Source organism: Chlamydotis macqueenii, chromosome 5 (genome assembly GCF_036417535.1).
Source record: "Chlamydotis macqueenii isolate bChlMac1 chromosome 5, bChlMac1.mat, whole genome shotgun sequence".
Classification (NCBI taxonomy): Eukaryota; Metazoa; Chordata; class Aves; order Otidiformes; family Otididae; genus Chlamydotis; species Chlamydotis macqueenii.
Window position 1 is genome coordinate 49,265,517 of NC_141560.1, and position 12,426 is coordinate 49,277,942.

Consider the following 12,426-nt stretch of genomic DNA (forward strand, 5'->3'; position numbering starts at 1 on the left):
ATCCTGGAACTGACTTGAAAACTGACTAGTAGTTACTGGTTACTGACTCACTAGATATTTTCTGCTGTCTGCTATAAACATAGCTGCTAGAGTAACTTACGAGAGAATATACTACATTGTTTTTAGAAAGTATAAATTCTCTCTGATTTGGCTAAACCCACAGAATATTAAGCATTTTATTACCTTTGATTAAAAACATAGTAAAATAAATCATAATTACAAATATATTTGTAAAGATGCTGGAACACAAATGATCGGTACCATCTGTCAGGCTTATCAACATCTGTTAAAAAAAATCACCTATGTGGATGAAGAATGTCCAGTCATTTGAGCACAAGGTGGGGGGAAACTAGAAGCTCATATGTTCTAACTCATCTTTCCATGATGTGGGACAAGAGGAGTCATTTAGGAAGTGACTCAGGCATCTGCCAATCCAAAAAGGTTTGAGTTTTCCGTAGATCCTATGTGAGACGGGTTATCTGGAACAAGCACACGAGGCTGACCTAGGACGTTTATTATGACGCTACATTTTTATAGTTAGATATCTCAATCATTCCTTAATCTCCCTTTTCCATGGTTTAATTACCTGTAAAATGGAAAGATTACATTTTTTGTAGCCAATGGCATCTCTATGGTAGTGGATGAATGAATGAGTTGGAAAGACCCTGAAGTTGCAACGCATTAGCAACAATATGCTACGAGTATTTATCTGGGAAAATTTGGTGAGTCTAGTCCTCTTCTCTTCTCTGAGCAAAACAGTATTTGTGTAGGGGCAGTAACACCAGAATTAGTGTGACACAATAGTGAAGACCTTTGAGAAATTCTGCCAACTCAGCTGAAGAAAAGCGAATAAACCACAGCAGATGTGCTCCAGCTGCTTCTGTATGAAACACCAATTAAAAGGAATTTGCCCAAGTCAGCTTCCTTTTCAGAACAGCTTCTCAGGCAACAACCAACTTCATTTAGTGGTGGCCATGACCTCAGAGATAACACAGAAAAGTAAGGAACAAAAACATGTTCCTGTGTTGGGTTTCATGCTTGTTGCAGCAAGTCTCTTGCCTGAGGCAGGTAGAGCTGCTAGGGAAGGGAAGAAGTGGAAGATATTTGCATCTACAGGGAAAAATAGTATGTTCTGTTTTCAGCAGTATTTTTTTATGAAAGTGTTTTATTTTGAGCAAGTTAACATAATAGCCTGAGCTATTCCAACAAAGCCAAAGCTCTGTGGATCTGTGCAAGGAGCTATTCCCCTCTTCCAGCCATCTTTCACATCTTTTCCTGCCCTCCAGCTGTGTTTCATATACTTTTCTGTCTTCCAGTTTGGGAACTCCATGGGTTGTATCTTTTTGCCTGGCTTTTTCATTCCTTAATGTAACACTGATTTCTCCATTCAGAGCAAATTCACAGTCAAAGAAATTTAGGATTTTTCCCTACACTCGTAGTTCTGACCATCAGAAAACATCTGGAACTTGTCTTTTTTAACAAAATAAAAGAAATAATTCATAAATAAGTCTGAAAAACTAATCTACACTCTCTCAAGCTCTCATCTCTACTTAAAGTTATGTTCATGTCTTGGCCTCCATCCTATCTCCAGCTACAAGCAAGCTTAATTTAAAAATTGGCTAACAAAGGCTTGAATCACAGCAGAAGGTGGAAGTAGAAAATGTAAACAATGATAGCAGAATTTCTGACTTTGGTCCCTTATCTGTATATATCATACTGTAATTATGTCTTCTCTACTTTTTTTGCTTTCTCTCCTTCAGTGCTGGAACATTACCTGTCACATTCCGGTGTCTTGAAGAAAATCTAGGCATTGATAAGCGTGTAACAAGGTTTGTTCTTCCTGTTGGAGCAACTATTAACATGGATGGAACTGCCCTTTATGAAGCTGTGGCTGCCATCTTCATAGCACAGATGAATGGAATTGAGCTGGATGGAGGCCAGATAGTTACTGTGAGGTCAGTTCAAAATATTTGTAGGCTTTGTTTCTACAGACTGTAAAATGCGAAGCTTTGGGTTGGATGTCTTCTCAGTAGTTGTGGGATTCACTGTGAAATCCATGGATTTCTAATAATGGTATGCAAAGGAATGTCATATACATAGGTCCTGGTTCTCTGGTGACGTGTTTTCTATCATTTGCAGCCTTAGTGCATGCTGGTAGTGTTTTACACAGCATTGCAGTTGACAATACAATGTGAAATACAGCATTCTCTGTCCAAGGCAATGCTTTTTTAGTATAGAGGGATGCTATAAGTGATATATGGGGCATTAATTTTCTAGATTGTATTGTTTATATGCATTGGAAGAAAAAAGTATACCTAAAAAATGTATCCATGTATTTATGTTTGCCTGTACTTTCTCTGTGACTTTGGTGAACAGCAAACAAAATGGACTGAGAATAACCCAGCCTGAGGGTGAGATTGCCTGCAGCGTGGTCTGGATATTCACAGACTTTTTATTTCTGACCCAGCAAATATTGGCTCTAGTCTTTTCATAACAAATTGTCATATCTAGGACTAAGCTGAGTATCTGGAAGGACAAAGGAAAGTACCCATTAGAAATGAATAAGAGTAATTGAAGACTGTTTACTGTAATGGTGCTTTAAGACCTATTAGGTAGGGTGACTAATAGAAAATAATGGCAAAGTTATGACTGCCACAGCTAACGTTAATTTACAATGGAAAAATTGATGAAGACACCCGACCTAACATTTTGAATAGTTAAAATGGAAACCACAAGTGAAGGCTGCCAAGTTTGTCTTCTTCCTGTAGTTTTCACCCACCCAGCTTTCTTTTATTAAACCCTTTTAACACTAAAGAAACTCTTGCAATGTTCCATGTTTCTTGCCCAGCTATACTAGTTCCACATTTTACATTTCTTTACCTCCTGCCCCAACCCCTGAAATAGTAAAGCCAAGGTTTGTAAAGGATTCAGGGCTTCTTCTAATGAAGGCAGGTGCTAGACCTGCGTGATGCATATTTATCTCTAAGACTTAAAACAGTCATTTCAGAGATGCCACATATTAAATTAAGTTGAAATGGGCCCTGATGTCACCATTTCAAGGCTAGCGTGGCCAGCTTTGTGACTCACATTTAGTAAGCAGGTGGCAACTTTGGGCTTTCTGTAAGAAAACCATTGGTTCTCCTCTTCATGCAGTACATAGCATTTTTGCTACAAGAAAATGACAGAAACTATCTCTTGAGGTGGCAATACAAATGAATGACGGGTTATTAGGTTTTGTCTGTCAAATCCAGTTTATGATACTGAAGATATTCAAATGACCCAGACAAAAAGACTTAATTACCTTTTGACAAGCCCTAGTTACTTCATATTGGTCATGTAGATCCTCTGATTTCCTGTCTTCTTTCGGAGAGGGTGATCTTGGAAATGGTAGCTAAGTCAGCCTGTTTAGACCTGAACAGTGCTAGTAGCTTCATTCCCCTCCAGCCCTGTAAGCGCTGCTGTGGGAAGGCTGGCAGGACCATTTCCTCAGAGAGCTTGGAAGCAATCCCTTACCAGTTCAGACTGAAAGCGCCTGGGGAGCTGGCACTGTGTGCAGAACCTGACGGCAGAGCAGAGCATCCTCCCTGCATGCCCGCTGGACCTCTCTGGGTGTTCAGCAGGCCAAGTTGCACTCTAACCCAGACACCTGACAAACACACTGCAACCCGGATTGTCTGGGTCAGACCCAGCCATCTGCCAGCTCTCAATCAGGTGAACATCCTCACAGCTTAGTTCTGTCGCTAATGGCTGAGGATTTCCCTCACGAAGACCTTTTTCCCCTACTTCTGTGTTGGAAGCACTTTCGAATTTGTTGGGTACACCCACAGAATTACAACCGTGCTACTAATCTTTGTGTTTAAAAAGACAGAGATAACTTTTTCTTTTCTTGTTCCTTTTTCCTTGTTCTTTTTCCCTTTTTCTGTTTTCCTTTTTCCTTTCCTTCCCTCTGCCTCTCCTTCTCTCCCCTTGGCTTGTTCTCTGGCAAATTTGTTTTCCATTCTTCATAGGATTGCCCAGTGATGTTGATATTTGTTATGGTCTGTGTTGTATTTTTACAAACATTTGTAGCACAGCACATTTACTCTACTGGCCTTCATCAGAAAATAAGAGAGGCAAAAACAAAGACAGGTTTGGATTTATGAAACAATCAGATGAAAGTTACTTTTTCATCTGGGATGATTTCTATCTAGACTTGGTTCCCCACTGGCTTGTACTGTGGGAGTTTTGGATACCAAGACTTCTGGACTTGATAATAACCGCTTTCTCTCAGCCATTACCTTGCTATTCAGTCCTTGAGTACAGAAGTTAACCACTCTGGAAATTCAGCCTGTACCCACCAAACTTAAGCAAGTCTGGATGATCAAAACTCAGGACTCGGCACACTGGATGTGTTGGTAGAGCTCAGAAAACAACATCAGGCCAAAGATTTGAATGCCACAACCAACTTATGGAACTTAAAACTCTCAGACAACTCTCTTACCACTCTCAGATCAAACCCCATAGATCTCGCCTCCCTTAATAAGTATTTTTGGAGAAACACAAGTGTGAAAACTATGGTCTGAGCTTACCATGATTTATCATATAGTCATTAGTTTTCTAGGAAAAACTCATTAAAAATAAGATGTTTCTAATGGTCACATGAGTATGCAATGAAAGTGTACGTTCCTCTTCCTGCCTATTTGATTTTTGTTTTTGCAGTTTGACCGCCACCCTTGCAAGTGTTGGAGCTGCCAGTATTCCCAGCGCGGGACTTGTCACTATGCTTCTGATCCTTACTGCAGTGGGTCTTCCTACCCAGGACATCAGTTTGCTTGTTGCTGTTGACTGGCTTTTGTAAGTTGTGCTGACTGCACTGCTCAGTGCAGTAGTGAAGCAATGCTTGTCTGTAGAGTTTTTCAGCTGTTGATTTTAAAGAACTATAAGACTCTCCTCTACAGATGAAGCAAAGAAGGAAATAGGTTACTTGATGAAGCAGCAGACACTGAAAGCAGCTTCTCAGCTGGTGCAAATTCTTACAGACCTACTGAAGTCAGTTTCTATGAGCCAAGGATCTTGTTGTAAGACCCTTGGGCTCATGCTGACGTATTTTCATCTTCCTAATGATGCCTTTCCATCACAGACATAACTCAAGAGCAATTTTACGAGCTTTGCTTTCATATCTCTGTTTCTTATAGTTGTGGTCTAAAATTAAGGATGAATGCTGAAAATGCATGTTCCATCAGGATGTTGTCAGCAAGTTACAGGGTGATTTGGACATTTGTAGTATCAAATGTTTTGTGCTCGTAGTGGGGAAAGTCTATTTTTTTTTGTATATAAGAAAATAAAATACTTTTAAGAAAGAAACTGTTCTAGAGCAGGATATAAAACAAAGACAAAGCAAACAGAAGGAGAGAAGGTGATTCTGTAGTTTGATTTTACTGACAGATCCTCCAAACTGGAAAGACTGACTTTGATTTTCAAGGACTTGAGATCAAAGTCCTTCAGTGCCATTGCAGGTCCTCTGACAAGAAACAGCTAAACTACAGATAGTTTTCCAGGGCTTTTGTTCTTCAACATTTGAATACAGAAGATGTAAATATAGGCAGAGCATATGCCAAGCCTCATTCTTTCTGATGTTGTCATTTGACAATGTAGGTATCTTTCTGTCACCTGTGCAGAGCTGATGGGGACTCAGTAGTCCTCCAAGTTGAACCAGCCTCTAGAGGCTTTTATATTGTCCTGTACTGCTGCAGCACAGTATATTCTGGTCAGCAACCATCTCCCCTAATATTCTTTTACGTAGTAAGGACATATGTTTCTGTTGTGCCAGCTGTGGTGCCCAGAAGGGGAGATGTAAGTACCGATCTGTACTATTTGTGCATTCCTCCTACACTAGCAGCCTCAGCTGCCTGCTTGTGGTAGCTTTCAGTCCCAGATAGACGACTACAATTATGCAAGAAGGAATAGCAGAGTTGAGAATGTGAAGATAAAATAGAAAATTATTTTTCTGTCATTATCTTTTGGCTTATTGAGAGGAATTAAAGAACTTGGTCAATCCTCTAATATGTATTTTGGATCTACTGCTGTATTAATAGAATCATAGAGCAGTTTGGGTCAGAAGGGACCTTCAAAGGCCATCTAGTCCAATCCCCCTGCAAGGAGCAGGGACATCTTCAACCAGATCAGGTTGCTCAGAGCCCCGTTCAGCCTGGCCTTGAATATTTCCAGGGATGGGGCATCTACCACCTCCCTGGGCAACCTGTTCTATCTCTTATTACCTATCTTGTCACTAAGAGTTGTGAAGAATAGCATGCAGTTCCGATTTCTGCTTCAGGTAAAAATGAAAGGAATTTACAGCTTGGGAAGGCCAAGGGAAAAGATTACTTACATATTTTATATATAACTGAATAACATGGTATCATGACTCAGAACGGTGAAATGAGGCAGGGTTCAGCAGTCAGAGTACAGCTGGCATAAGGAAAAAAGTGATATTCTGTGGGTTTGTTATATTTATGAGGTCATGGTTGAAAATGGGAAAGTAGCATAGGAATCTGCAGCTGGGAGGAGGAGAGCAAAAGGGAGGTGCATACTAATTTTAAATATATGTTTTTGCTGGCTCTCAAAGTAAGGCAAATAGGTCGGTTTCTGCAGCTGGTAGGAGGATGCGCAAAAGGAGCCTGTGGTTTGTTTGTTTTTTTAGGGAAATGTCATTTTAAAATATTCCTGTGGACTGAGAAGCTCTGCCCACACTAGCAAACCTCCGAGCTGCGAGTTTACCAGCCATTCTGATCCACTAGTGGGTGTTGCGTTTCAGGCTCGGCTTTCGCAACGCTCTTAGCACTGGCTCGTTCAACCCTGCTTAGGAAATAAAAACATCTGTACTGTGGAGATGTAACAGTAATGAATGTAAGTATAGGAAGGATAGTACTTCTGAAAGAAATATTACAAGGTATCTTTCCAAAATAAATGCCAGGCAACAGAACCTTTCAGCATAACTGTTGGGTTTGGATCCTTCTGGCCCAACACTCAGCAGTGTGATTGCAGCATGATTCAGAATTGAAAGGCAGAGGGAAAAGAGATAAAAAAGGAGATGAAAAGCTCTGTGTCATGCCACTAGTGCTGCAAAGTTAAGACAAAGTTTTTTTGGTGGAAGTGCTGTGCTAATTAACCTATGTCAACAGTTAATAGCTTTATTTTCCATCTTCCAGTAGTTGTGTTGTGGTAGCCAGAGTGATCTAATGGAAATGATATGGAAAATGATGCTGCTGACATTGCTGATGTTGAGAAAAGGCACATAAGCCAACTTTTGAGCAAGCTTTTGGGCACACAAACCAGACCTAAAGAATGTCTGAAACGAAAGGTCATAAAAAGACTTTATTTTTTTTTTGCTTACAAACATTGTCTTCTTCCTTTTCTTTAGATGATCAAATAATGTTACAGCAGTATTTCTAACAGAATATAGAAGAGAAAGGTAATAAAATATTTAAGACCCAATTCCAGCCCCTTTTCTGGAAGCAGAGTATAAATGCAAACAGCCATGTAGAAATATTTAGAATAGCTCTTTTACAACATTTCGATTCCAGATAATGAAAGCTATTAGAAAATGTCCTACTTTATGAGTTTTTCAATGTTTCTGATGAAAGAAAGTATAGAACATCAATTGATTTTACAATACTACCATCATCTGAAACTAGTTTTGCACAGTTTAGTCCTGGTGTAACACAAAGCTGACTTTTGATTGTCCTTAAACTTGGCACTCTCTCCTGCAAATTGTAGCCAAAAGGTTTCTGTATTGATTTCTTCTCAAGCCTCTCCAATATCTAGAGATCAGGTTGCTCAACGTTTCCCCTTCCCACGCATACATATGCAGTGTGAGCTCTTACACCAAGCAAGTTTCCCAAGATTTCACAACTCTCACAGTTTCTCGGTTTAAAACTAAGCACAACACAGCAGTGACATTTAATAGGACAGTAATTATATGCCAACAGCTGGAATAAAACCAGCTCCTTTTCCTCTAGCCAGAAGCTGGCTGCTTTCCATATGTGAGACTGACAAGCCTGGCAAATATCATAGCACAACCTCAAATACAGTGTTATTTTGCAGTGAAGAGAGAGGAATTAGAGAAAATGGGCTTGGATGGCTGATCTGGTATTTAAACCTTCATTCAGTAAATCAGAAAAAGATGAACTGAGTTCTGACTTGGTTGCTTGGCTTAGATCTAGATTCAGGATACTCAGACCCAGTTGACATCTGGATGTTATGGAGAGGGCCTTATATAAATGGAATTAAACTATAGAAGACAGGAGCTCTTTCCTATAATGACGAAGATGTAAGGCAAGTTATACATGTCACGTGGTCTTTGACTTAGCAGGTGTGCTAAGATTTTAATCTCCTTTATAAAATCTAGTAAGGTTGATATACCGGGTTTTCAAGTTTTCAGGGCACAGGAATAACTTTTTTTGCATACTAGCATGCTGTATGGGTGCTATGACATTAATAACAAGGGGGCTTGATTCAGCTCCTCTCATTTCTATTGCTTTCATCTACATTGTTAAGCTTCCAGTTCTGATTTATGCCAGTTTGAGGAAATTAGGCATTAACTCTTATCAGGATTTAAAGAATTATTTCCCAATTATTCCAAAGCCCATTCTTACCAGATGTTGAGTTGGCTTTTCAGAGAGAACTTTGACTTTCAGTCCCATTATTCCTCTTAGAAGCTGTTATGGACCTGTGTTGGGGCAAGTCAGTTACGAGACTCCAACTTTCCTCTATTGATTTTGTTTACATCATTACAGCATAGCTGGAATTAATTGCTTGGTTGTTTTTGACAAAAGAGTAAGTACAGTCTTCTTTATTCTTCTTAGGGTGTTCTTTGGGCCAAAAGAGGTTAGTGGCACTTTGCTGTTGATTCCTGACAGCCAAGACTTTGTCCTTTCTGTTGTAAGGACCTTAGTTGTTTACTTGGGCTCACGCACTATAGCGTGTTCTGCAGCAGTGTTCAGTTTGTATTGCTGAATCTCCTGGCTAGTAGGACATGTATATGGGCTGCAGCATGTCCTCAAATGACCCTTTCAGAATTTGAATTGTGCCTCATTATATTTATGTATTCTCTCCACCTTGCTTTTTGGCATTCTATATGATCCCTCCATCATCTGGCACCAATAACTCCTTTCAGAATGTAATACCACTCATTAAAAAAATTAAGCAGGTGTTCTTTTTGTGGAGCTATATTGCCAGGTTCAAATAGTCTTAATTAAAAATTACACTTGGAAAGTCATATTTTCCTATTCTGCCACTCTGACCAGTTTTAAAACACTCTTCACAGACATGGGATGAGAACTGTATAAATAATTTAATTTGTGTGAAGGAAAATTGGAAGGATGTTTTCCTCCTATGGGTTGTTGGGTTGTTTGTTTTTCAGGGGGATTATTGGAGGAGTTTTTTTTCCTTCTGGGTATTCTTTTGACGACAAAAAAAAAAAAATGAACTGCCTCAACTAAGATAGTACACCATAATCTCCAAATATGTAAGCATGGTAATGTAGAGAGGGAGAGGAGAAACTTGAAATGGAATACAGCCTGACAGCTGGGAAAGGCAGATTTACTGCTATTTAGAGCAAAGATGCTGAAAAGGGTGCAAATGTTTGTATGGCCATGAATAGGCATGTGTAATGAATGTTTATCAGTTTGGAGTTTATATATTTAGCATTTTTCCCCCCAGTGTTCTAGAGGAAAATGAGATGTTACACAAATTTAGTACCAGAAATACTAGAAAGGGTGTTTTCAAATTAATCACTGTCATGGGAAATGCCGTCTTACATGCTGGCTTTTCTCTTACTTGGCAAATGTCCACACTGTTCAACCTGCCCGTCTTGTGCAAATGATTCTTCGTGGATATACCTCTGAGAATTACTCAGTGTAATCGCTTCTCTGACCTGTTTGACAAAGCTAGACACAGTTGCTGCAGTAGCTTTAAATTGCAACCCTCAGTCAGGAGGTTTTAAGGAGTCTTAAGTTTAATTCAGATATGAAGAGGCAATTTAGATTGTAAATTGTTTCAACATGTGTAGTACAGCTTACCTGCGGTAGGAAAGATAGCAAGAGCCCATAGTCCTGCAGTGCTCTCTAAGACCGTCTCTCATTTCTGCAGAATTTTGGGCAGGTTTGGAGCAGAATTCTGAAATCAGGGAAAATCCACAACCATGAGTTCACTGCTGCTGGATAGAGCTACACTCTGAAAACAAGAGAGGAAAAAGGTGGCGTGTCTCTCCAATGGCATCCCGTCCAGGAAGAGCCAACAAACACATTTCTGTGTAATGAAGCGTGTGAGCCTCTGTTGGCATCCTCCTACAACGAGGGGCACTCGTTACTGAAATGCTGTCACGGGCTCGTCATTTTGTAGGCCATGACCTATATTTGGTTGGCTCATATGCCGAGCTCTGGCATACAGCAGTGTGAGTGGGCATGCTGCCGTGCTAACAGACGACCATCTGTAAAAGATGGTGCCAGGAGATGGCTTGAACCTTATGGAGATATTTCAGACAATTTTTTCCCCAGAGTTTGCTCACTGAGAATAAAGGGAGAGGCCATTTGTTAATCCATCCCAGAAATGACAACACTTCATCAGATCCAAAATCCTTTTCTCTGGCTGCATTAAGCTCAGTGCTCCGATAAATTCAGATTAAACAACGGGCAATGATGTGAGCCTGGCACCCCGACTGTAAAACCTCCAGCTCCAGAAGCAGGCACTGTACAGATCTCAGTCAAGCACAGCTCTGCAGTTTGGCTGTGTCTCTAGCGCAAGTTCTTTGCCAAAATTCATGAGTGTGAGCAGCTGGGACATGGGAGTTTGCACATCCTTCCTGTCTCAACAAGTCTCCTGGGAAAGCAAGTTTTTCAATTTCACTTGAAAGCTCCCATGTTTCTGTTCTAAAGATGCCTTAAACTTTCTGAAATAAATGTAGTAACTGCAACATTAACAGGGCTGCCGTGCCCTACCTTTTCTTCCTCTCATGCCATTCATCCTCTGCCTTTTGCTTCTTTTCTAGGGACCGGATGAGAACGTCAGTCAATGTAGTGGGGGACTCCTTTGGTGCTGGCATTGTCTACCACCTTTCCAAGGCAGAACTTGACACCATTGATTCCCATCATAAAGGGCACGAAGACATTGAAATGACCAAGACTCAGTCAATCTATGATGACATGAAAAATCATAGGGAAAACAACTCAAACCAATGTGTTTTTGCACCTCACAACTCAGTCATAGTAGATGAGTGCAAGGTACCTTTCACATTTATGGATATTGAGACATGTATATAGCAGTGCATGCTTTATTTTCTCTTATTTTTTTAACCTGCATGTATTTTTCAAATCGTTCTGCAAATAACAATGTGACAACAAGGTCCATGAACTCCAGACATTTTGAATGAATTTGAGCAGTTCAAAAGACAATTTTTTGCACTCTTCTTAAAAGTTGTGATTTGAGGGAAAAAAATCATGTACGTTGTTTACATATCAAAAGACAAGATGCAGCGTATTATGGAATATGCCAAGACGCAGAGAATATGGCATCACCTTCTATGGACATTTACTTAATTTTCTATGGCAACAGAGAACTTAATTGCCAACCGAAATGAAGGATAGCTGCAATTCAGATACAGGTGTTGTTATTTGCTGACTGCCTTCCATGATATGCTGTTCAGAGATGGACATGTTGAATGCACTTTAGCATCAGAATGCTCCTGCACTCATGCAGCATGCTTACGCTTTGCTTCCGTCATCGTTCCCGAGTCATTAAGACACAAAGGCCATAGTCTTCCTCTAACCCTTGCTGTAACTAACATGGATTATTAACAGTAATAATAATGTCTTGATCAGAACAAAGTGAGCTTGAGAAACCCCACCAGTTGAATGAGAGGACAGCTGAGGAGGTTAGTGGTTAAAAGTTTACTAAGCACCCACCACTAGGACAGGGCAGTTGAAAATCAAGAGGGAGTTTTTGAAAAGGAGGAGAAAAGGAGTGAAACAAGCTGGAACTTTTCATTTCGTAGTCTTTTGTGGTTTTTTTTTTATTAATACTCTGATCTGATCCTGTACACTGTCTTTGACACAGTGAATTTGCCATGAGCCGACCTCAGCCATTTATCCAAACAGATTCTCTTGCATCTTCCAGTTGCCACAGCTGAGCCAATATCTTAACTGTGAAAGACTACGCTACATCCATTAGCAGATCACCATATATATTTGAAATATAAATCCTATTCTATCACTTTCACCTCTCTCCAGCCTGGCTGGACATATTCATTAAAATATATTTTTTCTAATGCTTACTTCTAGATAATGTCAGGCCAAACGTGAATTTCCAGGGGAAAAAGTAATACTGAATTCAGGAAAGAAAAAACTTTCATTTTATCAACTTTCAATTTTTCCCTGAATCTTCCAAGTTTTT

At 39.9% G+C, this 12,426-nt stretch overlaps 1 protein-coding gene across 1 annotated transcript in view; it reads left to right on the forward strand.

Moving 5' to 3' along the window:
- Positions 1–12,426, forward strand: part of SLC1A2 (solute carrier family 1 member 2) — a 95,629-nt gene that overhangs the window by 71,903 nt on the left and 11,300 nt on the right. The window contains exons 8-10 of the mRNA XM_086748132.1: positions 1,761–1,955; positions 4,699–4,833; positions 11,027–11,258. Of these exons, the coding sequence (XP_086604258.1) occupies positions 1,761–1,955; positions 4,699–4,833; positions 11,027–11,258 (562 nt within the window). The remainder of the gene's footprint in view (positions 1–1,760; positions 1,956–4,698; positions 4,834–11,026; positions 11,259–12,426) is intronic.